Consider the following 26,857-nt stretch of genomic DNA (forward strand, 5'->3'; position numbering starts at 1 on the left):
TTATAATTAATGTTAGTCTGTTTGGGAATTTGGTAAGCTAGACTGGATACCTGGTGAAACAGTTGCTCAGTAATTCAAGGTTAGCTTCCCCAGATAGCTCACAGCTTTTAACCCGTTTTTATTGTCTCGAATATCAGCACCGCTTTCAACACAAATTAATGTATCAACATTACATGAGTGATATCAACTGAAAATTGCCGAGTAGAAATGTGTCGGTGCCGAGGTGGAAGTACTCGATACTCGTTCCGTGTGGCTGGCTGCAGCCGGCCGGCCGGTGTCAGTGGCCGCGCGCTCGCCTCCTCCCACGACGCGAGAGTCGCCGGAGCGGGCGGCGGCGGTGCCCACGGCCGGCCCGGCCAGGCTGTGACGCGGCGTGACGTGGCGGCTGGCGTGTCGCGTCACGGCGGGCGCGCACGGTGGAGAACGCCGAGCCACGGCGCTCCAGTTGGCCGCGCTTAGCCGCCGGAGTTTGCACGCCGGTCTGCGGGATGTCGCGCAAAGGGCGCAGCGGCAGGCGCTGGCGATGGCCGCTGTCCACCGGCGTCACGGTGAGTAGTAGCCTCCAGCCGGAGGCCTCCGCTGTAGCTCCTCTCCTGTCCGACAGCAACCGGACACTCCCTGGGGCTTCGCTACACTGTTGGAGGGGGATCGCCCGCCCCAGAGGCCGCCGCTGAGACGCGATCGCTGTAGTGCAGCAGCAGCGGTCGTACTTGGTTCCCGCGTGTAACTCGCGACGCTGCACTTCGCCGCTGCGAGGCCGGCACGCGGCTGACATTTCCGCTCCGAATCGCCAAGGCTGCGGCCGCCGACGCCGCTAACGGCTCGCGCGCGCCTTCGTGCTCCAGCCGGCCTTTCTCTTCCGCTTCCACGGCGCCAGACATGCTCCTTTGTCACTGTTAAGCCATCTCTGTAAACGATCAAACTATCTGCTAAACATCACTAGTTTGTCAAATTATTTGGCTGCGCGTCTTTGTTTCACATGTCTGTCGAACGTACACTGCGGAAACCCAGTATTCGATGAAACAATCCGACAAACTTCACTACTTTGTCACGTTATTGGTCGGTTTGATGTTCAGTTTCACGTGTTTGTCAAACATATAACGTATAGACCCCTGTAAACGATCAGAGAAACTTCACTAGTTTGTCAAATCACGTGGCTGGGGGTCTTTGTTTGATGTATTTGTCAAACATTGCGAAAACCCTGTTGTTTTTGTTGTGGCCTTCAGTCCTGAGACTTGTTTGATGCAGCCCTCCATGCTACTCTATCCTGTGCTTCTTCTGCACCTAAATCCTTCTGAATCTGCTTAGTGTATTCATCTCTTGGTCTCCCTCTACGATTTTTACCCTCCACGCTGCCCTCTAGTACTAAATTGCCTCAGAACATGTCCTACCAACCGATCCCTTCTTCTGGTCAAGTTGTGCCAGAAACTCCTCTTCTCCCCAATTCTATTCAATGCCTCCTCATTAGTTGTGTGATCTACCCATCTAAACTTCAGGATTCTTCTGTAGCACCACATTTCGAAAGCTTCTATTCTCTTCTCGTCCAAACTATTTATCGTCCACGTTTCACTTCCATACATGTCTACACTCCATACAAACACTTTCAGAAAAGGCTTCCTGACGCTTAAATCAATACTAGATGTTAACAAATTTCTCTTCTTCAGAAATGATTTCCTTGCCATTGCAGGCTACATTTTACATCCTCTTTACTTCGACCATTATTAGTTATTTTGCTCCCCAAATAGCAAAACTTCTTTACTACTTTAAGTGTCTCATTTAATAATCTAATTCCCTCAGAATCACCCGATTTAATTTGACTGCATTCCATTATCCTCGTTTTGCTTTTGTTGATGTTCATCTTATATCTTCCTTTCAAGACACTGTCCATTCTGTTCAACTGCTCTTCCAAGTCCTTTGCTGTCTCTAACAGAATTACAATCTCATCGGCAAACCTCAATGTTTTTATTTCTTCTCCATGGATTTTAATACCAACTCCGAACTTTTCTTTTGTTTCCTTTACTGCTTGCTCAGTATACAGATTGAATAGCATCGGGGAGAGGCTACTACCCTGTCTCACTGCCTTCCCAACTACTGCTTCTCTTTCATGTCCCTCGACTCTTATAACTGCCACCTGCTTTCTGTACAAATTTTAAATAGCCTTTCGCTCCCTGTATTTTACCCCTACCACCTTCAGAATTTGAAAGAGAATATTCCAGACAACATTGTCAAAAGCTTTCTCTAAGTCTACAAATACTAGAAACGTAGGTTTGCCTTTCCTTAATCTTTCTTCTAAAATAAGTCGTAGGGTCAGTATTGCCTCACGTGTTCCTGTAGACGACCAAAAAGCCTGACTAACATCACCAGCTTGACAAACGTTTTGGCTGTCACCTGTTTTACTTTATGCATTTGTCAACATAAACAGTTCAAACACTTGTAAACGATTCATTATCCGATCCTCATTAATCTATCATATTATTTGGCAGTGTGTCGCTTTGTTTCACGTGTTTGTCGTACATACGCCTTGTCGATACGTGTAAACGGTCACCGGTGTATCAAACTTCACTAGTTTGTCAAACATTTTGCTGCGTGCTACTCCGTTTGACGTCTTTGTCGAAAATGGCCAGTATTTGACGTGCCTCAGAAAAAAAGTTGGTTGATGGCAGGAATGACAAGGTATCTTACGTTCTATGCGTCGATATTACGTTGCGCGTGTTTTGCGTAGAAGGGTTTTTCTTTTTTCCTTAAGTGTGTCGTGAAGTTTCTCAATTGTGGAAACTGCCAGTAGAATAGTATATGGATAAAAACAAGAGCACTGACGATTACCAAGATGCTACAGGTCTTGCCTCTTTTCCATACATACTTCACACAGTTTTTGATGTTGCAAGCAACAACCATACAATAATTTTCGAATAAACACACCGCCATTTGACTGACTCCCCACTAAATGGTAGATGTAAAATCATCATCTTGTAAAAATATCAGTAAATAATAGTGGGAACATGTGTTCATCTTTTATATACCAAAGTAAATCTGTTTTGATTAAATATGACGTGCTCCCACCATTATTTAATGATCTCTTTGTAAGATGATGATTTTACATCTGGCATTTCGCGAGGAGCGAGTATTTTTCTTAATTTATAGCCAATTTTGAGCTTGATGTTCTGCAGTATATGTTAATGACACAAACTCAATCACTTCAAAATGGCATAAAAGCCGGAAACCTGGGTCGTAATTAAATAAGCAACAATACAGTCAAATGGTGGAGTGTTCATTTAAAAAATCATCATACAGGAAGACGTTAAGAAGAAAATCTATATTCTATGCACAACATACAATCGGCAGTGCAAATAAATAAATAAATAAAATAAAAAATTGGAGCTCTCTGATTGTTAAACGAACTATGTTTCTTGTCCGATCATACGTGTCTCATTTTCTATCTCTCTGTGGTCCACTACCTTTTCTTGTTCTTTATACACATTTTTTAAGTCAATGCAAGACGTTTTCTCTGCATAGGCAGGCATTCCAACTGTCGTTAAAATTATTTGTGGCAGTATGACAGCTGCTTCGATAGTGAGACTACATTGACAGACTTCGGTTCGTCTCCGTGATTCTTTGAAAAACTCGTGGATATGAACCAGCAAATTTGACAAACAAGTCTGATCGCTACCAGAAGCGTTTAGAGCCGCAAGCTACCGCTCTGGTCATTAAAGTCACAACAGAATGTAGCGACGTGCAATAGACATCAAATGTTTGAGAGTTAAACCATATGGACCGTTATATAAATTTCTGTGTATTCCGCCGTTTGGGCTACTGACACTATTAGATGTCAAAAAGCATGCGAAGCAAGTTCTTTTTTCTTTAGATTTAGTGGCTTTCGAATCGTGCCTATTGAGCCACCTCAGTATTGTAAACGCGATACGACACGGCATTGAAGGCTATTTTCTTGCCAGGTGCAACAATACGAGTGTAAGGACAATACAACACCCAGTCTACGAGCGGAGAAAATTTCCACCCACGCGCAAAACAAGGTTCAGTGTGAATACGGAAACCCATGCCTAATCTCGATCTCAACTAACGTGAGTCTTTAGAGAAATAGAAAAGAAATTTATTTGGCGATCCAGGCTATTTTATTCACAAAGCATTCACAACGATCGCGTACTGATACAGGAAATTTAATGTGTTTATTAACAAACGTCAAATTCGCTTGGAGAGCGCTAAAGGTTTCCATATGCTTGCAAATCTGCTTTCCACCGCAACAGCACAAATTAGGTAGGAGTTAAGCCGTCAAACTATGTACTTGATTGAAGAATACGCATCTGATTTCTCACTGAAAAAAAACATTCGTGTGTTGGCTTCTTGTAAGAATGTCACGCTGCTTTCCTTGTAAGAAAGCCAAACATATACAACTATATGTCACAATTCTACAGTGTCAGGACCGTATCCTGTTTAGTCTGCACTTTATGGTTCTCCGATTTATTGTGCGTCTTGGTTGGGATGCCAAAACTGCCAAGCGAATGTGGAACAGGCGGCTCCAGAACGCCCATATGCAAACACCGTGCGATATCTCCACGACCTCACACGACTAGCGCCAGAAAGGACAACCACATCGCTCGTTCAACGTTGCAGCGTCACACAGCTACGTCATATTCATTTAGTGAGGAAATGAGCTTCTCATCAGTGCATTGGGGACTGGAGCACTACGGACTATCATCAGATCGGCCACTCTTGCAGCTTCCTCTGATGCATGAGAAGGCGGAGGCACATTGGCAGTTCTACTTCCAACGGCACACACGTTCAACAAAATAACACAAGACCACATGTTTCCCTTGCTATCCAGACTTAACTCTACACTGAACCTGTTCCACTGTTGCCCTTGCCAGCACTTTGTCCGAACTCTCAAGGGCTGAAAAATATCTGGTCGCACATTGCTGAGAAAATGTACTCCAACAGTCGTCAACCACTAAGATAGATGGACCCTGCCATAAAGTAGGAGAAGCGCGCAGCGACATATCTATACCGGCCATCGAGGCTCCGGTCGACGTATGCCCACCAAATTGGTTGGAGACACTGTTACTGCTAGATTTGGCAGCTGTGTGTGCTAAATTTCACTCCCTGCTTATCCCCCTATCACCTAAAACTTTAATCATGTGTTCTGCCTAATATTCTGTACATGCATAATAAATAAAGTTTCATTTTCTACTATAGATTTTGCTACTGCAATTTTAGTGGCCAATTGTGTAGTGCCTGCTAGAAATTGTAACAGGTAAATAAAGCGAAGTAGTTTTAGGTGACTCCGTTCATTCAACTGTGGATGCATCGCTGGAAGCCGGAAAGTCCACCTACTTTTTACCTGGCCTTTATCCGCATCTAAATAGGGTCTGCATGTCAATTTATGGATTAGGCTATGCTAGTGGTAGAGGATGCCCAAACGCCTGTCGATAAATACATCTACCTAACAGATATCTCTACAATCACACAGCTGTAAATATAGACAATTTCTTTCATGAGCACGACTTACCTGGACTCCAGAGCAACAAAAATGTATTGTTATATAAACACGGTGGTAAAGTAGTGGTGTACTCTCTATATAGCACAACAATCATGGTGTTACACATCGATCGCCAAGTAGACTGCATTTGTTTTGAATACTAAGCACCCTCATAAATGTGTGTGCATGTTACATTGCCCACTGCCCTAAGTTATGGGGGAAGCTGTTTGTACAAATTATGTTTTCGTTCTAATGGAGAGAAAGCGTTCTTTTATTGAATATAACGTCACATATGCCTTTTGTAAAACTGTTAACACGCCATATACAGACTGAATCAGACGCCCCTACCGACCCGTTTCATGCAACCTGCAACGCCTTAGAAAAAACATGTACAACGTTTTCATAATCTATCGTTTGCTATGCGCAAACTATTAGTACTACAGAAAAAAATGAACAAGACCTTTTTGTTGGAAATTTTCTGTAATTGAATATTTTACCAGGACGTATTTTCGCTGGATACCACCGTTTTCGAGATATTCCAGAAAATCATTTTTAAAAATCACTTCTGAAGGTTTCCATTGAATAATTCGAAAACTACGGCCTCTACCGAGAAAAAAATCCCAGTACTAAATTCAACTATATTAAATTTTCTAGAAAAATGTCCTGTTAGTTTTTCCTGTAGGACTAATAGTCTGCATATAGCAAGGGCATACAGAAATCTTGAAGTAGTTGTAGATTGCATAAAACCCATAGGTAGGGACAGCTGTATCAGTCCGTTTACGTGGGCCTTAATTTGTCTTGCGAATCAACATTGTTCACACAAGGCACTGTATATAGCTTGGTGTTTGCAGTCCTGTTACATTTTATTTCGTAAGGCGAACGGCAGGACGGTTCCCATGAGAAGTTCACTATCCTTACCCTAGTTGTAGATGTGCTCTGTCCCTAACGACTTTGTCATCGATATGCTATTGAAACGTAGAACTAAATTTTACATCGTTTGAGGCATGCCATTAGCAGGCAAAGAAATCGAAACAGGGCGCCAAGTCAACAAATAGCACCACAAGAACAACAACAAAACTCGATGTGGTGATATATTAAATATGGTTCGTCACAAGATTCAATACTTGGTCCACTCTTGTTCTTGACCAACATAAATTATTTCCAGATATATTGAAGGACTCTTCAGAAACTGTGATGTTTGTTGTTTTACTGTGCCTGTCAGAACATGTAGTGAAACCAAATATCACACTACCCTGATGTCGGGTTGGTGTAGAGAGTGGTTGCATAAGATCCCACTTTAAAAAAAGAGTAATATGTTTGTGACGCAAGACAGACTTAAGCAGTACTGAACGATAGCTTGAGGGGCGAAGTGTAAAGAAGCTATTAGTGTTGTCTACAGCAGATACCACAAAGTACAGAACCTGTTTATACGTCGTGTTGAGGGTATAATGGAGATATTTCTATTGATGGCGAGAACAGCATTACACCAGTACTTCCTAAATTTGCAGACTAAAAATTATAGTTATTGCGACCAGTACGTTTTTAGGTTGGTTAGTGCGTCCACATACGCATGGCACTAGCCATCCATTAATGTCAATTTTCCTCTAGGCAACAAGGCAGGTAGTGAAAATGGAACGTGCAGACGCAAAACGGGTAGTCTATACTGACATGCATAGTCCTGTTAGTGGTGCAGTTAAGACCGTGCAGAAAACATTTGGTAGTAAATTATGTGATGAATTTGGCATAAAACTGATAGATGCAGAGACAAAAAGACTAACTCGCTTAATTGGGTACATACAGGGTGTTACAAAAAGGTACGGCCAAACTTTCAGGAAACATTCCTCACACACAAAGAAAGAAAATATGTTATGTGGACATGTGTCCGGAAACGCTTACTTTCCATGTTAGAGCTCATTTTATTACTTCTCTTCAAATCACATTAATCATGGAATGGAAACACACGGCAACAGAACGTACCAGCGTGACTTCAACACTTTGTTACAGGAAATGTTCAAAATGTCCTCCGTTAGCGAGGATACATGCATCCACCCTCCGTCGCATGGAATCCCTTATGCTCTGATGCAGCCCTGGAGAATGGTTTATTGCATCACAGCCGTCCACAATACGAGCACGAAGAGTCTCTACATTTTGGTACCAGGGTTGCGTAGACAAGAGCTTTCAAATGCCTCCATAAATGAAAGACAAGAGGGTTGCCGTCAGGAGAGCGTGGAGGCCATGGAATTGGTCCGCCTCTACCAATCCATCGGTCACCGAATCTGTTGTTGAGAAGCGTACGAACACTTCGACTGTAATGTGCAGGAGCTCCATCGTGCATGAACCACGTGTTGTCTCATACTTGTAAAGGAACATGTTCTAGTAGCACAGGTAGAATATCCGGTATGAAATCATGGCGGTGAATCGAGAAAGTACAGTACATAATGACGAAACCAAAATGAGCTCTAACACGTAAATTAAGCATTTCCGGACACATGTCCACATAACATCTTTTCTTTATTTGTGACCGAGCGAGGTGGCGCAGTGGTTAGCACACTGGACTCGCATTCGGGAGGACGACGGTTCAATCCCGTCTCCGGCCATCCTGATTTAGGTTTTCCGTGATTTCCCTAAATGTTTCAGGCAAATGCCGGGAAGGTTCCTTTGAAAGGTCACGGCCGATTTCCTTCCCAATCCTTCCCTAACCCGAGCTTCTGCTCCGTCTCTAATGACCTCGTTGTCGACGGGACGTTAAACACTAACCACCACCACCTTTATGTGTATGTGAGGAATGTTTCCTGAAAATTTGGCCGTACTTTTCTGTAACACCCTGCATAGAGGTAACAACTGTGGCAATACCTTAACTTATATAACTAACACACTGTATAAGAAATAGTGGTAACACCGTCAGTTGTGCCCGTGTATGTATTCATTTAAGTGCGATCGGTTTCAGTGGTCTAATCAACTATCATCGGTCCCTCTATTGGAAAATAGTGGCCCTATAACCAAATGTGAACACTGCCATAGAAGTTGAATAAAAAGTACTTCCTAATACTAGTTGGCTGAAGGGTTGTATTGGTCACATCACGCACGAGCAGTTCTGTGAAATTCGCTTTTACCCCCTGTTATGGCACAGTATACAGATGGTTGTAGAACCACTATTTGCCATTAGAGGGGCTTGATGACGGTCGAAAGGCCCACCTAAACCACACATAAATACATACAGGCACACAGCTGGCGGTGTTATCACTACTTCTCATATACCGATTGGCTGTTGTCCCACTACCTGCCTGAGGTTGACGATGGATGTACGAAAACTGAAGAAGTTAATTTCAAAGGAAGACACGTTTGGACTGAGATAAGAAGATAAATGGGGGAAAGAGACCGAATGAAATGTAATTCATCTCCAAGGAACCATTGGAAGGCACTAGTCTCTCAAATTAAAATACTCAGATAATACAGTGTGGCAATCAATTGGTTGGCTCTAAGCACTATGAGATTTAACATCTGAGGTCATCAGTCCCATAGGCTGAGAACTACTTAAACCTAACTAACCTAAGGACATCACACACATCCATGCCCGAGGCAGGATTCGAACCTGAGATCGCCGCAGGAACGCGGTTCCGGACTGAAGCGCCTAAAACCGCTCGGCCACAGAGGCCGGCTGACAATTATTTAATGACCACATTTATTTGTAGTGTACTTTTATTTGTGCCAAATTTTCAGTTACTAAAATGATGTGGGACGTAGTATGATACATGAAAAATACAGGAGAACAGCGAACTTTCCCCATTTCTTTAAAAATTCCAGACTTCACACATCGTCCACTGAATCATTCGCACTCCTGACAACTAACTACCACTACCTTCATATATTGTGCAAGATCTACGTTTGATATCATGTCTTATGGTTGCTTCAACATCGTCTAAGTTGTCATTTATTGTCATGGACTCTATACTTTACTAAAGCCCATGAAGAAAGTCTGGAGTAGTTATGCCTGGGGAATGGAGAGGCTATTCAGTGTCACCAAACGCCGACATCATATGACTGGAAAACTTGTGTTGCAGTAATTTCCTTCTCTGAATCCTTGTGCGACCTTAACTATCGCCACTAAGAGTAGCGGTATCGCCATTTTCTTTCTTTTTTTTTTAAGAAAAAGTACCTGTCTGTTCCCACTGATATTGATATGTAAAAGATGTTCGAGACTCTCACATGGGTTTTGTCCAGCCCATAACCTCACATTCTCTTTATTCACGCAATCACATATATGGAAGAGAGCTTCATCATTCATTATGAGCCTCTCTCCAAAATTCTGAATGACTTTGTTATTTCCATCTTGTTGCATAGCACTAAACGACTTTTAAAATCAGTTGGTTTCAACATTAGAGGTACCTGAAGTTTAGAAGCAAATCAGCCTTTTGCTCAGGATGTTGAGCACTATATTTCTGCCATCTCCAATTTTGTGTGACAACCTTCTTGCAGATTCGTCTGAGCTGGCTGTGATCGTACTTCTCATCTTTTCAAAGTCATCTTCAATCAATGTGTACCGATCGATGCCTGCCCGTATTTTTAGCACCAATTACTGTGCCACTGTTGATGTGAGATTCAATGTATCGCACAATCGCCTTGCGCGCCCACTTACCATATTTCTCTAACACATAAATTACACAGCTATCTGGTCATTTAACTGAGAGATAAACATTTTTTTTACTACATCATCAGTGACACATGTTTACGCAATTACACAGTTGGAGGTGAGCCGCCAGCAGTGGTGGACGTGGGGAGAGAGATGGCGGAGTTTTGAAATTTGTAAGACTGGATGTCATGAACTGCTATATATATTATGACTATTAAGGTAAATACATTGTTTGTTCTGTATTAAAATCTTTCATTTGCTAACTATGCCTATCAGTAGTTAGTGCCTTCAGTAGGTTGAATCTTTTATTTAGCTGGCAGTAGTGGTGCTCGCTATATTGCAGTAGTTCGAGTAACGAAGATTTTTGGTGAGGTAAGTGATTTGTGAAAGGTGTAGGTAAATGTTAGTCAGGGCCATTCTTTTGTAGGGATTTTTGAAAGTCAGATTGCGTTGCGCTAAAAATTGTTGTGTAAGTTTAAGCACAGTCTTGTATAATTTTTCTAAGGGGACGTTTCACACTAAACGTAGCACGACACCTTCCTTGAGCAGCGATAACTGAGTAATTGCTGGCAGAAAAAAATTCCTCTATTGCTACTCGCTATTGTGTAACTCTACAAATGGTTCAAATGGCTCTGAGCACAATGGGAATTAGCATCTGAGGTCATCAGTCCCCTAGAACTTATAACTACTGAAACCTTCCTAACCTAAGGACATCACACACATCCACGCCCGCGACGGGATTCGAACCTGCGACCGTAGCAGTTGCGCTGCTCCGGACTGAAGCTCCTAGAACAGCTCGGCCAACGCGGCCGGCGTGTACTCTACCTCTCCATGTTACACCACTCAGTTTCACGAATGTTAGGCTTAATCTTCACCCGACAAGAAAGTCGGAAAAATTTGTACCACAAAACTATACAAATTACTACTTCAAGAGCGCCCATTCCACTGAGAATACAACACAGGCATAGCTTGCACGCATGGAGAAGACATACGTTGTGGAAAAAGGTTCGTCATGATGGTGGGCCACTAAAGCCATAATGCAACGTAAAGTTCGACGCCGTCGGGACGTATGGATGCAACGCTGCTAGTGGGCTATGGAACGTTGCAGTTAAGCGTTATGGCGTGATGACTCACGGCAGAGGATGTGGTGGCCCACATGTGGCAGTCTGTGTGTGTGTAACGGACGCTTGCCATGTGATCGCTTATTTACTCGAATGCGTTATGACCGCAGCGCACTCCATTGCGTCTTATACTCGTCTGCGCTCGGACCTCATTCCGTAACAGATGTAAAGGGAGACAATTATTAAACTATATGAAATTAAATCGTCATAACCTCTGAATCGTTTACGTTAGGGCGTTAAAATGGCACTGTTGGCTGCGAGCCATGATGGGATGATGTTTGGTTTGTAGGACGCTGAGCGGCACGGTCATCAGAGCCCTTACGAAGTCACAGTTTTCACACAGTCCATTTTGTACACAATCCAATCTAGCCACTGTCACGAATAATGATGATGATGATGATGAAATGATGAGGACAACACAAGCACCCAGTCCCCGGGCAGAGAAAAATCTCCATCCCGGCCTGAATAGAACCCGTGATCCAGAAGGAGCATCGCTAGCCACTAGACCACGAGCCGCGGAGTACATGACGGTAATTAGTATGGTTTGGTTTAGCAATGATGTCTACTTTCATTTGGATGGGTTCGTCGATAAGCAAAACTGGCACATTTGGGGGACTGAGAATCCACATTTCGCGATCGAGAAGTCTCTTCACCCTCAGCCGGTGACTGTGTGGTGTGCAGTATCCGGTTACGGGATAATCGGTGCGATATTCCTTGATGGCACGGTAACTACCGAAAGGCACGTGAAGGTTTTGGAGCCGGCCGCGGTGGTCTCGCGGTTCTAGGCGCGCAGGCCGGAACCGTGCGACTGCTACGGTCGCAGGTTCGAATCCTGCCTCGGGCATGGATGTGTGTGATGTCCTTAGGTTAGTTAGGGTTAAGTAGTTCTAAGTTCTAGGGGACTGATGACCACAGCAGTTCCCTAGTGCTCAGAGCCGTTTGAACCATTTTTTGAAGGTTTTGGAAGATGATTTCATCCCCATTATCCAAAGTGACCGTGATTTCGACAAGACGTGGCTCATATCAAGACGGAGCTCGACTTCATCGAAGCAAGAGAGTGCTTCATGTCCTGGAGCATCTCTTTGTGGACCTCATTCTGACTCTGTGGCACCCAGAAACCAGTGGCATGGGCCGCGATTTGCCACCATATTCTGCGGATCTGAACGCATGCCGCTGCTTTTTGTGCGGCTATATTTAAGGAAAATATGTACATCAATAACCCCAAAACCTTCGCTCAGCTGGAAACAGCTATTCAGGAGGACATCGACTGCACCGATGTTCCGACACATAAACGGGTCGTGTAAAATTTCGCTATTCGTCTATTCCACATCACCGCCAATGGTGGCAGGGATATCGAACATGTCATAACCCAAATCCAAATATCTGTAGTGACGCTTGCATGTTGAATGAAATATATGCACACGGTAATTTGTAACTAACTTACTTTTTTTCATGTATTTCTATAATTACCACAGTGTATCTACTGCGGTATTTGAGAAAACGTGTGTCATCCTGTTGAGGAGCTATGGAACATGTTACTGCTTGGTTATTATAGCTCTTTTGGAGAACGGAACTTTACTCTGTAGAACTTAACGTGAATCACGGGCAGATCAATAACGTGAATCAAAGCTTTCACCGTTCATATTTGAAATCAAGAGAGTCGTAAACGTAGGCGCCCAAGTTGATCCAATTTTCCTGAACTTGTCGGAAACATTCGATAAACTTACGCAGCGGAATGAAACAGTATGCACACTTCACGTGGTCAACATGCCGACACGCTGGATAGTTTTCAAAGTGTCGACACTGCAGAAACCCAATATCAAAATTTTGCCGAGAAGGGCTCTTCCACTCCGGTAGTTATCATTATTATTATTACTATAATTATTTTTATTGTTATTATGAGTATTACTATTATTATCAGTTTTCTTCCGTTGGCATTTAGCATCTGTTTATCCAATTAAAAGGTAAATTACGTAAAGTACAGAACAAAAACTGAAGTCGTAACATGAGAATAACAAGGGGATTTTCTAGCCTACTATTGATTGACATATGTGTAATGTACTCACTAAGAGGTTTGGTTACTTAATAAAACGATGAAAATTAAGTCCCATGCTTCTTGACAGAGCGTAGGGGAATGATGTGGGAGACCCCCACCGCCGTACAAGGCAAGGCCCTAACGGCGGTGGATTGCCGTTGCCTTCCTCCGACCGTATGGGGATGAATGATGATGATGAAGACGATAGACGAAAAATATCATAATGTTAACCGTTACCAATGGTGCTGTAGCACAAATATAAGTGCACAAATACACGTTTAACAAAGCTGGTTAAAATTTTACAGGATAATTTGACGCAGATTCTTGTTCTAAAGAACACACTAAAATGACGAAAGCCATGCGATACCTCCTACTTCCGTGTCGGTTCTCCTTTCATCCGGCGTAGTGCTGCAACTCGACGTGGAGTGGCTTCAACAAGTCGTTGGAACGCCACTTCAGAAATACCGGCAAGCGACTTTCAAGTATAACATCTGACGTGTACGGGAATATGCATCATGGATGTAGGAATGCAGGTCGAGGACGCATTGTTGACGACATATGGAAGTTTGGGTCTGGCTGTGAGTCAGTCGTGCACGCATAGCCAAATGGTAAGGTTACCGCTCGCCATACGCGGGGAATCTGGGTTCAAGTCCCTGGCCGGCACAAATTTTCACTATCGTCATTATATTCTACAACCGATGGTTTTCCTTAATCGCAATTGCGAATACATTTAATACACTTCAGAATTACTGAGCCATGCTGCCTCTATAGCCGTCCATAATTGCGAAAGTGTTGCCGGTACAGGATTTTCATTATTGTCATTCCATTCTACAACCGATGGCTTTCCTTAATCGCAATTGCGAATACATTTAATACACTTCAGAATTACTGAGCCATGCTGCCTCTATAGCCGTCCATAATTGCGAAAGTGTTGCCGGTACAGGATTTTCATTATTGTCATTCCATTCTACAACCGATGGCTTTCCTTAATCGCAATTGCGAATACATTTAATACACTTCAGAATTACTGATCCATGCTGCCTCTATAGCCGTTCATGATTGCGAAAGTGTTGCCGGTACAGGATTTTGTGCATGAAATGAACTCCCATAAACGTCAGATAGTCCCCTTTCCGGGCGATCTCGGTGGCCAAATCATGCGCGCGAATTGTCTAGAATGTTCTTCAAACCAATCACTAATAATCGTGGCCCAGTGACATGGCGGATTGTCATCGGCAAAAATTCAGTCATTGGTTGGGAACATCGAGTCCATGAATGGCTGCAAATGGTCTCCTAGTAGCCGAACATAGCCATTACCAACAAGTGACCCAGTCCATCCAATGTAAACACAGCCCTCACTATTATGGAGTCATCTCCATCTTGCACATTACCTTGCTATCAGCTTAGGTCCATGAGTCTGTGAGGTCTGCGCCACAGCCGAAATCCACAATAAGCTATTACCAACTGAAATCGGGACTCATCCGACTAGGTCATGGTTTTCCAGACATCAAGGGTCCAACCGATATAGCGAAGAGCCCAGGAGAGGCGCTGCAGGCGATGTCGTGCTGTCAGCAAAGCCACTCGCCGTCGGTCGTCTGCTGCCATAGCACATTAACGCCACACTTTCCTAACAGATACGTTCGTCGTACGTCCCACATTGATTTTGGCTGTTATTTCACGCAGTGTTGCTTGTCTCTTGGCACTGACAACTCTACACAAACGCCGCTGCTCTCGGTCGTTATGTGAATGCCGTCGGCCACTGTGTTGTCTGTGGTGACGCTCCTCACTTATGACTCTTGTAAATCTGCCTATCCAAATGTCCTGTAAGTTTTTAAAGGAAGTCATCTTCCAGCATTGGCTATTCTTTTATTCTGAAATAACCACTTCATTTCATTACTTAGCTTGTTTTTCTTCTCCTTCTCCTCCTTCTTTTTCTCCTGTCATGCGTTACGGGTTAGGCCTTGCTCGGTCTCTTGCATTACATTTGCTTCATCCATCATTATGCTGATTTTCCGATGTGGCTGCTACCTTTCGAAATATATTGCCAAAAATGTAGTGGTAATCTTGACTATTCCATTCGCAACAAGTAGGATACCCGTTTTTGTCCATTTTCTTAAACCTTTTCGTTGAAATATTTTGAAATCCTTCCTGACATCTGCATTTATATATTTTATGATCTAACGTCTTGTGTGCTGCTATGTTTCTGAATAGTTTCATTTCGTTGGCCTTTATACTTATTTAATCTGTTTATCTTTTTTATTTAGTTTTTAATTGCTCAAGAGTCACTCTCATACAGCAATGTTAATACTGACATAAAATTTAAGATGCATTTCCGTTCATATTTTATTTTGGAGAGACCTTCTAAAGATGCCGTTTAGGTAAGTGAACCTCTGAGTTTTTGTGTTTTTCATGTGGGTCTCCTCTGTATGTTAGCATGGTCCCTGAAGATTTAAATCTATCTACTTGCTCTACGATCTTGTTTCCTATCACTGCTTTTGCCCTTACTGTCTTTATCCTACAGAAAGCAATGGCTTCTATGTTTTGTACTGATTTTGATATGGTATTTATCTTACATGTTTTGTGTGGTTCATAGACATCTCTCTGTAGTCCATCTTCACTATTCGTGAATACAGCTTGATTGTCTGCTAACAGCATCATCATTAGCAATTAGAGAATTTCCCCCTCATCACAAAAAATATTGGTTTGTTTGTTGTGTATGTCTGCCCTTCAGTAATTACGCTAAAGTATTTTGTTGTAAGGTTAGTAGAATAACAACTGCTACCAGTCACAAAATAAGGCGATTTTATTTATTGCCGGCAGGTTTCGAGCTTGTGCTCATCTTCAAGTCGTTTTACATTCGATAACAGATTTTAGTGCTCACTGTTAGAGATTACTGTCTAAATAAAAATGACATTGTGACGATGAATAAATAGACCCAACTGAAACAACTGGAAGTTGCTAAGCGACTTGTGTTGTAAAGTATTATTGTATTCGCATACAGTTGTAGTATCCATGTCGTTTCCGCAATACATTCATCACATTTGTACAAAAATATCTCGAGTTTTTACACATTAATGACATCAGGGTAAATATTGGTACTTCCATGTTATGCCTTAGATGCAGTGGGTGTTAATAATTTCATAAGCACGTACACTCATAACATCTAACGCATTTACATAGGAACACTGAGGTTATAATCAAAGATCTTAGCTGATAGTGGTTCAAAAATGTTACACATACAGAAATGTAACAGATATTATAGATTATGAAAATAAAATTGTTTCATGATTATGGAACCACACTGTCTTTTATAATATATACACTCCTGGAAATGGAAAAAAGAAAACATTGACACCGGTGTGTCAGACCCACCATACTTGCTCCGGACACTGTGAGAGGGCTGTACAAGCAATGATCACACGCACGGCACAGCGGACACACCAGGAACCGCGGTGTTGGCCGTCGAATGGCGCTAGCTGCGCAGCATCTGTGCACCGCCGCCGTGAGTGTCAGCCAGTTTGCCGTGGCATACGGAGCTCCATCGCAGTCTTTAACACTGGTAGCATGCCGCGACAGCGCGGACGTGAACCGTATGTGCAGTTGACGGACTTTGAGCGAGGGCGTTTAGTGGGCATGCGGGAGGCCGGGTGGACGTACCGCCGAATTGCTCAACACGTGGGGCGTGAGGTCTCCACAGTACATCGATGTTGTCGCCAGTGGTCGGCGGAAGGTGCACGTGCCCGTCGACCTGGGACCGGACCGCAGCGACGCACGGATGCACGCCAAGACCGTAGGATCCTACGCAGTGCCGTAGGGGACCGCACCACCACTTCCCACCAAATTAGGGACACTGTTGCTCCTGGGGTATCGGCGAGGACCATTCGCAACCGTCTCCATGGAGGTGGGCTACGGTCCCGCACACCGTTAGGCCGTCTTCCGCTCACGCCCCAACGTCGTGCAGCCCGCCTCCAGTGGTGTCGCGACAGGCGTGAATGGAGGGACGAATGGAGACGTGTCGTCTTCAGCGATGAGAGTCGCTTCTGCCTTGGTGCCAATGATGGTCTTATGCGTGTTTGGCGCCGTGCAGGTGTGCGCCACAATCAGGACTGCATACGACCGAGGCACACAGGGCCAACACCCGGCATCATGGTGTGGGGAGCGATCTCCTACACTGGCCGTACACCTCTGGTGATCGTCGAGGGGACACTGAATAGTGCGCGGTACATCCAAACCGTCATCGAACCCATCGTTCTACCATTCCTAGACCGGCAAGGGAACTTGCTGTTCCAACAGGACAATGCACGTCCGCATGTATCCCGTGCCACCCAACGTGCTCTAGAAGGTGTAAGTCAACTACCCTGGCCAGCAAGATCTCCGGATATGTCCCCCATTGAGCAAGTTTGGGACTGGATGAAGCGTCGTCTCACGCGGTCTGCACGTCCAGCACGAACGCTGGTCCAACTGAGGCGCCAGGTGGAAATGGCATAGCAAGCCGTTCCACAGGACTACATCCAGCATCTCTACGATCGTCTCCATGGGAGAATAGCAGCCTGCATTGCTGCGAAAGGTGGATATACACTGTACTAGTATCGACATTGTGCATGCTCTGTTGCCTGTGTCTATGTGCCTGTGGTTCTGTCAGTGTGATCATGTGATGTATCTGACCCCAGGAATGTGTCAATAAAGTTTCCCGTTCCTGGAACAATGAATTCACGGTGTTCTTATTTCAATTTCCAGGAGTGTACAATGCTTGCTGAGAAATCATGTAATGTTGTAATCATTGTCAAAGTTACTGTTTTTTAACTAGCTGTGATGGGGCAACTAGTAACAGTTTCATTTGTTACAAGTTTCTTTAAAGATGTGTAGAAAAGACTTGTTCACTGAGAATAAGGTGTGTTGCGTTGAAGGTATGTACGTAAATTTCAAGCTCTTCAAGAAGGTTCTGTAGCGATTACATTACAAATAACCTGCAGATAATGCACATTCTAAGCAAAGGAGAGAAAACGAATTTTCTTGAAGAGCTTAAAACTCACATACATACCTCCAACTCAGTACACCTCATTCTCAGTGAATAAGTAGACCTGTGGAATCAGTTACTTCTACAAATCTTTAATGATTCTTTTAAAAACTTAAACTATTTCTCACTGCCCCCTGAGAACTACTCAAAAATGGTAAATGTGAGAATGATTACAACATTATATTATTTACCAGCAATCCCTCCCAGCAATCACTCCGAATAGTAAATGACGGTGTGGTTGTACCAATTTCATTCTCATGATCCCATAAGCTCTGTTATGTTTCTGTATGTGTGACATCTTTGAGTTTCTTTGATGTAAGGTCTTTGATCATAACCTCAGCCTTCCTACATAGACACGTTAGATTTTGTGAGTGTGTGTGCTCCTGAAATTATTAAGAGCTGCTATATCAAACACATAATATGGAGGTACCAATATCTACCTTGATATATAACACACAGTTAACGTGTAAATAATGGAGATATTTTTGTAACAAATGTGATGAATTTAATGCGCTAATGACATGGTTTCTCTAGCTGTATGTGAGTACTATAACACTTTAAAACACACATTACTTAGCAACTTCCAGTTGTTTCAGTTGGGTCTATTTAGTCGTTATCACATTGTTTGTTTCTTCATTTAAACAGCGATCTCCATCAATGAAACGTGTAGTTGAATGTAAAACCTCTTGAAGATGGGCATAATCCCGAAACCAGTTGTGCATTAAATAAATCACCTCCTGTTGTCAACGGTAGAGGTTATTATTATAGACACTCTTAGAAATCGTCACGGAGTTCAGAAGAATCTATTATACTAAAATTAACGTATTTTGATGTGTTATGTGTACTGTGCGAATGATGTAATCTGTTGACGTTCTTAATAACTGCGCCCGTGCCTACTGTAGTGGAGGGAAATTCTTTTTTTGGGACGCCACCACAGTTGCCTTCTACCACACTGATGAATGGATTATAACGTGCTGTAAACACAAATAAGTTTTATTTGTTATGCAGCTTGATAAGGCCTGAGGGTGTGCAAGAAGCTAACGACTAGTTAATGAGATAAAGTTTTTGTTTCACATTAAAAGAACAGAGTACGCTAGAAGATGTCTTTCCGTAAGTGTCTTTAGATTCCTTAAATTTCTAATATCTGTTTTATAGAAGCAAGAGTTTTGCACGTAAACAGTCTTGATAGTTGATAGAACGGACAACTCTCCGCCTTTTGAAGCCACTTCCATTCGGTCCCAGCCGATACAATTGCTGTTCTTCCTTTGTCAAAGATGTGTTTTGTTTTTCAAGTTAATTTTTTGCTGTAGAACGTAAGCGGATTACAAACACGTCCCTGACACGCAATGACCATTCGATGACATCGTACCACCTGAACTATTCATTACTGACCGTTGTGTCTACCTCCTAGCACTTGTTTAGAATCTTTAACGGATATATATGCAGGACGTTTGCGACAGCCTGGCTAATTCATGAACGTGGTATGTACTCAGACGAAGCCGTACGTGGATTCTCTTAAAGCAATACGCTCTGTTAGCTACGCAGCGCTGTGGCGAATGGTAGGCAGGATTTTATGCGAGGTGTGCTGGCTGTGTGCCTAAGGCGAACATTTGTGTAGCGAGCTTGCGCAGAACGTGGCCCCGTATCTGTTGGTACAGCTGTGTCCGATAGCGACAGCCTTTGCTAGGTACAGCTCGCACCTCTTCGCTTATCCAGTCGAAGGTCAGGATAGCGTTATGCGCCCTCGCTATCACACTACAGGACAACCTCACCACGTAACATACCTTGCTGCATTTCATTAGTTATTCAGTCTTGTTCCTCACCCTTCTTCTTTTTTTTCTCACAGCTGTAACTAATTTGTTCTCTTCCGACCATTTTTTACTGCTGCGCGTATGTATTGTGCTAATTTTTTCAATACAGGAATTATGTTTCTGACGAGTACTGTACAGAAACACAATGTAAAAACAAACAAAGAAAGAAAGAGCAGCCGTCTAAGGAATTAGAAGACGGAAGTCCGTAGATGTCTTGTACAGGAACAGTTAATTATAAGTTCAGAAAAATTGATGAATTAGTCGAGAGAAAGAGTTGAGGAAGTCAACAGCGCGTTGGTTCTCTTATGATCCATGCACAAGCAGTGATTCGGCTTGACATTGATTGGCAGAGTTGTTGGATGCCTTCCTGTTAGTTCCCACGTCGGAACGTCAAAATTGCAAGCTGGTGGGAGAGCCCTGCCCATGTTGTTGTTGTTGTTGTTGTTGTCTCCTGTCCTGAGACTGGTTTGATGCAGCTCTCCATGCTACTCTATCCTGTGCAAGCTTCTTCATCTCCCAGTATAATTCTCCAAAACGTCTTCAACCGTGGAGAGATCCGGGGATGTTGCTGGCCAAGATAGGTTGTGGCAACCATGAAAAGTAGCAGAAACTCTAGTCGTGTGGGGTCGGGCATTGTCTTGCTGAAATGTAAGCCCAACATGGTATGCCATGAAGGGCAACAAAGCGGGGCGTAGAGTATCGTCGACGTACCGCTGTGCTGTAAGGGTGTCGCGGATGACAACCAAATGGTCCCGTTATGAAATGAAATGAAATGGCATAGAAACAATCAATTCTGGTTGTCGGGCCGTATGGGGCGGTGACAATCAGGTTCGTATCCCACTGCTCTTCGGGGCGTCTCCATACATGTCTTCGGCCTGGAATCTCATTGACTGGAGTGCAATTGTCTTCAGTGATGAGTCTCGCTTCGGACTGACCCCCGATGACCAGTGAAGAGGTGTCTGGAGACACCCCAGACAGTGGACGGGTTGTCATCGGGCTTGCCAAACCCTAACTTGGCCCCATAATTGACTGACCAATTCGTAAAGTACGGCAGGTGTATTTGCATGTACAAGAGTTAAAAGTCCAATATTCCGCAGTAGCTGTTTTTATTGAAGTCGATTAGATACTCCCACAACCTTTTTCGCAACTTTAAAGTCCCATTTGCACCTGTATATAGCACTATGTTACGTGGCATATATATTTATTACACAATGCTGCAGGTTAACAGTTGGCGAGGGTAGGGAGATTTCTCAGCCTTCCTCTGATAAAACCGTCATCGATGGTGAGAATGTCCAGTCTGTGTTAGAGTAAGGAACTGACATCATTTTATTGATTAAAATATGCTTCTGTCGGCCTATGTCAAGCGATGGACGATACCCACACTCTCACAGGAGCGTATTTTCATTGGTAAAGTGATGACGGTTCCTGATTTTGACACAGACTGGACATTCATAGTTGATGATGGTTTTAGCAATGGAAGGGTGAGAACTTTGCCTAGCTGCGCCAAGTGTTACTCTGCGGCATTCTGTAATAGCTCTCCATATCATATGACAGAGCAGTCTGTACCCAAGAAGATGCAATTTAAAAGCGCGAAAGCTGATGTGTGTGTCTCTTATCGTCTTAAAGAAATGCCACTAGATGCTATTTCACTTTTGATTCTGTGTTGTTTTTTTAACAGTTTCAACCCCAGTATACACAGGGTGGTCCATAGATCGTGACCGGGCCAAATATCTCACGAAACAACCGTCAAACGACAAAACTACAAAGAACGAAACTTGTGTAGATTGAAGGGGGAAACCAGGTGGCGCTATGGTTGGCCCGCTAGGTGGTGCTGGCATAGGTCAGACTGTGTGTTTTTTTTAATGGAACCCCCGTTTTTATTACATATCCGTGTAGTACGTAAAGAAATATGAATGTTTTAGTTGGACCACTTTTTTCGCTTTGTGATAAATGGCGCTATAATAGTTACAAACGTATATGTACGTGGTATCAAGTAACATTTCGCCAGTGCGGACGGTATTTGCTTCGTGATACATTACCCGTGTTAAAATGGAACGTTTACCAATTGCGGAAAAGGTCGATATCGTGTTGATGTATGGCTATTGTGATCAAAATGCCCAACGGGCTTGTGCTATGTATGCTGCTTGGTATCCTGGACGACGTCATCCAAGTGACCGGACCGTTCGCCGGATAGTTACTTTATTTAAGGAAACAGGAAGTGTTCAGCCACATGTGAAACATCAACCACGACCTGCAACAAATTACGATGCCCAAGTAGGTGTTTTAACTGCTGTCGCGTCTAATCCGCACATAAGTAGCAGACAAATTGCGTGAGGATCGGAAATCTCAAAAACGTCAGTGTTGAGAATGCTACATCAACATAGATTGCACCCGTACCATATTTCTATGCACCAGGAATGGCATGGCTACGACTTTGAACGTCGTGTACAATTCTTCCACGGGACGATGACAGATTTTTTGCACGCCTCCTATTTAGCGACGAAGCGTCATTCACCAACAGCGCTAACGTAAACCGGCATAGTATGCACTATTGAGCAACGGAAAATCGACGATGGCTGCGATAAGTGGAACATCAGCGACCTTGTCGGGTTAATTTATGGAGGTAGGAAGGATAATTGGCCCCATTTTATCAGTGGAAATCTAAATGGTGCAATGTATGCTGATTTCCTACGTAATGTTCTACCGATGTTACTACAAGACATTTCACTTCTTGACAGAATGGCGATGTACTTCCAACATGATAGATGTTCGGCTCATAGCTCGCATGCCGTTGAAGCAGTATTGAATAGCATATTTCATGACAGGTGGATTGGTCGTCGAAGCTCCATACCATGGCCCGCACGTTCACCGCATCTGACGTCCCCGGATTTCTTTCTGTGGGGGACGTTGAAGGATATTTGCTATCGTGATCCACCAACAACGCCTGACAACATGCATCAGCGCATTGTCAATGGATGTGCGAACATTACAGAAGGCGAACTACTCGCTGTTGAGAGTAATGTTGTTACACGTATTGCCAAATGTATTGAGGTTGACGGACATCATTTAGAGGATTTTAGCAATAATGGGGTATTTACAGGTAATCACGCTGTAACAGCATGCGTTCTCAGGAATGATAATTTCATAAAGGTACATGTACCACATTGGAACAACCGAAATAAAATGTTCAAACGTACCTACGTTCTGTTAATTTAAAAAACCTACCTGTTACCAACTGTTGGTCTAAAATTGTGAGCCATATGTTTGTGACTATTACAGCGCCATCTATCACAAAGCGAAAAGAGTAATCCAACTAAAACATTCATATTTCTTTATGTACTACACGAATATGTAATAAAAATGGGGGTTCCTAAAAAAACGCTGTTGATATCCGTTTGACCTATGGCAGCGCCATCTAGCGGGTGAACCATAGCGCCATTTGGTTTCCCCCTTCAAACTAGACATTTTTCGTTCCTTGTAGTTTTTTCATTTGACGCTTATTTCGTGAGATATTTGGCCCGGTCACGATCAATGGACTACCCTGTATACAGAGTGTTACAGAAAGGTACGGCTAAACTTTCAGGAAACATTCCTCGCACACAAAAGAAGAAAAGATGTTATGTGGACATGTGTCCGAAAACGCTTAATTTCCATGTTAGAGCTCATTTTAGTTTCTTCCACCTACGCTCAATGGAGAACGTTATCATGATTTCATACTCTACCTGTGCTGCTAGAACATGTACCTTTACAAGTACGACACAACATGTGGTTCATGCACGATGGAGCTCCTGCACATTTCAGTCGAAGTGTTCGTACGCTTCTCAACAACATATTCGGTGACCGATGGATTGGTAGAGGCGGACCAATTCCATGGCCTCCACGCTCTCCTGACCTCACCCTCTTGACTTTCATTTATGGAGGCATTTGAAAGCTCTTGTCTACGCAACCCCGGTACCAAATGTAGAGACTCTTCGTGCTTGTATTGTGGACGGCTGTGATACAATACGCCATTCTCCAGAGCTACATCAGCGCATCAGGGATTCCGTGCGACGGAGGGTGGATGCATGTATCCTCGATAACGGAGGACATTTTGAACATTTCCCGTAACAAAGTGTTTGAAGTCACGCTGGTACTTTCTGTTGCTGTGTGTTTCCATTCCATGATTAATGCGATTTAAAGAGAAGTAATAAAATGAGTTGTAACATGGGAAGTAAGCGCTTCCAGACACATGTCCACATAACATATTTTCTTTCGTTATGTGTGAGGAATGTTTCCTGAAAGTTTGGCCGTACCTTTTTGTAACACCTTGTATACACCTAGTGTACTGTGTGAATTGGCCAGCCAGTTACAAATAACTACTTTACCTGTGGCTGCTCTAGTTTTAACGTTACCTGCAATTACCTTGGCTAACAGGGTCACCGGATCTCTCCCCGATTAAGGATGTTTGAAGCATTATGAGCTGGTCCCTCCCACCAGCTCGGAATTTTGATGATCTGACGCGACAGTTGGACAGAATTTGGCACGATATCCCTCAGGACGACATCCAACAACTCTATCCATCAATGGCAAGAAGAACAACTGTTTGTATAAGGGCCAGAGGTGGACCAACGCGTTATTGACTTGCTTCAGCTCTTTCTGTTGATTAAATCATCCAATATTTGTGAACTTGTAGTCATTTGTTTGTCTGTGTATGCACATAATGTACACTGAGTTCCGTCCCATTCGGATCCTCCCTTCTTGGTGCATCATTTCTTTGTCTTATACTTCTGGAGGCACGCTGTAATTGATATGCAAATTTCAGTCGCACACTATAAAAATTCCTCCTATGTTTACTACCTGTAAGTAATGACGCAGTTTACCTAGCAGCAGTTTATTGTAGTTCGCTTGAACAATGAAGGGTTCTTAGCAGTTTGAGACTGGCAACAGCCATTGCGAAGAAGGGTAGTCGCGTACAGGAGAGCAAACTATAATTACATATTGCTGACGTCAATTTTTTCAAATAATTAACACGTTTTATGCTTGTGAACTATAAATTTCTTGGAGAAAAACAGCTCACCTCCATAGAAACAAAATGGAATGAGTAAACAGCAGTATAAACATCCTGACAAAAAAAACGCCTTGAAAGAGAGGAGGAAGGAAATCAAGTGTAACGGGTTCAGAGGAAATGCGGCGGTATTTCGGTGATTAAAAAACCGAATCAAAATTATAAGGAAGGTGGCGTATGATCGATTTATCAGTACGATGTTGCATCCCATCTGACGTAGAAAGCCGTTCTATCCTCTCCCTCGGCATGCTGGCCGACAACTATTGCAACTGGTCCCTCATATTCCGTACACTGCCAACGGGAGTGGTTGATGTCCAACCTGGTTCGATACATGTCCTACCGAGTAGAGATCTCGGGATCTTGCTGGTCACGAAAGTACCTTAGAATCTTGCACAGAGGCACGGCCCATGTTTGGACGACCGTTGTCCTGCTGAAAAATGAGACGACAATACTGCTGGATGAGAGGTGAGACATGTGGCCACAGGATATCAGTGATGTACCGTTGTGCCGTTAAAAGCTCCCTCAATTGCAAACCAGCCGTGACATGAAGACATACGTGACAAGCCGCCCACACAATGACACCGGGAGTAACACCGCTGTGTCTCTCTAAAGCATTGGAAGAATGGGATCTCTCCATAGGTCGCTCCAAACTCGCCGATGGTGCTCATCCGGAGCGGTGAAGAACCGCGATTCATCATTGGGACACCTCTCATCGCCGGTCCATGCTTTCCTGACACACCACCATTCGAAATGCAGCAGTTTGCGTGCTACCTAACAATGGGACAGTTGGTTGGTTGATTTGGGAGAGGGGACCAAATAGCGAGGTCATCGGTTCCATCGGATTAGGAAAGGATGGGGAATGAAGTCGGCCGTGCCAAGGAACCATCCCGATACTGCCTGAAGCGATTTAGGGAAATCACGGAAAGTCTAATTGAAGATAGCCACACGTGGGTTTGAACCTCTGTCCTCCCCAATGCGAGTCCATTATGCTACACTGCTCTGCCTCGTTCGCTAATGGGGCAATAATTCATAAGTGTGACTGCCGCTAGTCTCCAACCAACTGTTCGTGACGAGATAGAACGTTGCGGATTGTAGGTTCAGGGGTTATGATGTATCTGGTGCACAATGCGGTGATCCTCCATGTAGAGATGAGATGTGGTCTACCAGAACCTTGCCGACAGTATGCCTGCCCTCTCGTTGCCATTCACGCCCGACTACTGCATAAATCTCGATACTGTACGAGTCGTTCAGATGGCCAAACGGGCACCCACAAAGAGGCATTTCAAACCCTGTTGAGTTTCTGATAAAGCTGTCTCACACGGGTGTGCACGTTTTGCATGTACGTCTCAGAGATCACTCAATATCGGACGCTGTTCACCGCCCTTATGTACCTTACCAAGTCTGGTAACAACTCTAAACACGAACAGCACTTTGCTTCCTTGCAGATTCACAGCCTCTCAGTGTTTAACAAAAGAATACCTTGGCCGTTGTAGGCTGTATTGTAATTTATTAAAATCGTGCTGTTAACTACTTCTGGCCATGAGCAAATATCAAGCTCATTTGGTATGTCACCTAAAAGAATGTGATGAGCATGATAGGTAATACATAACAGAGCAAATATGCTTGATAATGGCTAGCGGGCGATATTAGCGATTAGCACGATTTTAATAAAGCACAATACAGTCTCAATGGACAATCTATTGTTTCATTGTAC

At 43.6% G+C, this 26,857-nt stretch overlaps 1 protein-coding gene across 1 annotated transcript in view; it reads left to right on the forward strand.

Moving 5' to 3' along the window:
- Positions 1-449: 449 nt before the first annotated feature.
- Positions 450-26,857, forward strand: part of LOC126354753 (proton-coupled amino acid transporter-like protein pathetic) — a 408,828-nt gene continuing 382,420 nt past the window's right edge. Inside the window, exon 1 of the mRNA XM_050004633.1 lies at positions 450-548. Coding sequence (XP_049860590.1) covers positions 489-548 — 60 coding nt within the window. The 5' untranslated portion in view covers positions 450-488. The remainder of the gene's footprint in view (positions 549-26,857) is intronic.

The sequence above is a fragment of the Schistocerca gregaria genome, chromosome 3 (genome assembly GCF_023897955.1).
Source record: "Schistocerca gregaria isolate iqSchGreg1 chromosome 3, iqSchGreg1.2, whole genome shotgun sequence".
Lineage (NCBI taxonomy): Eukaryota > Metazoa > Arthropoda > Insecta > Orthoptera > Acrididae > Schistocerca > Schistocerca gregaria.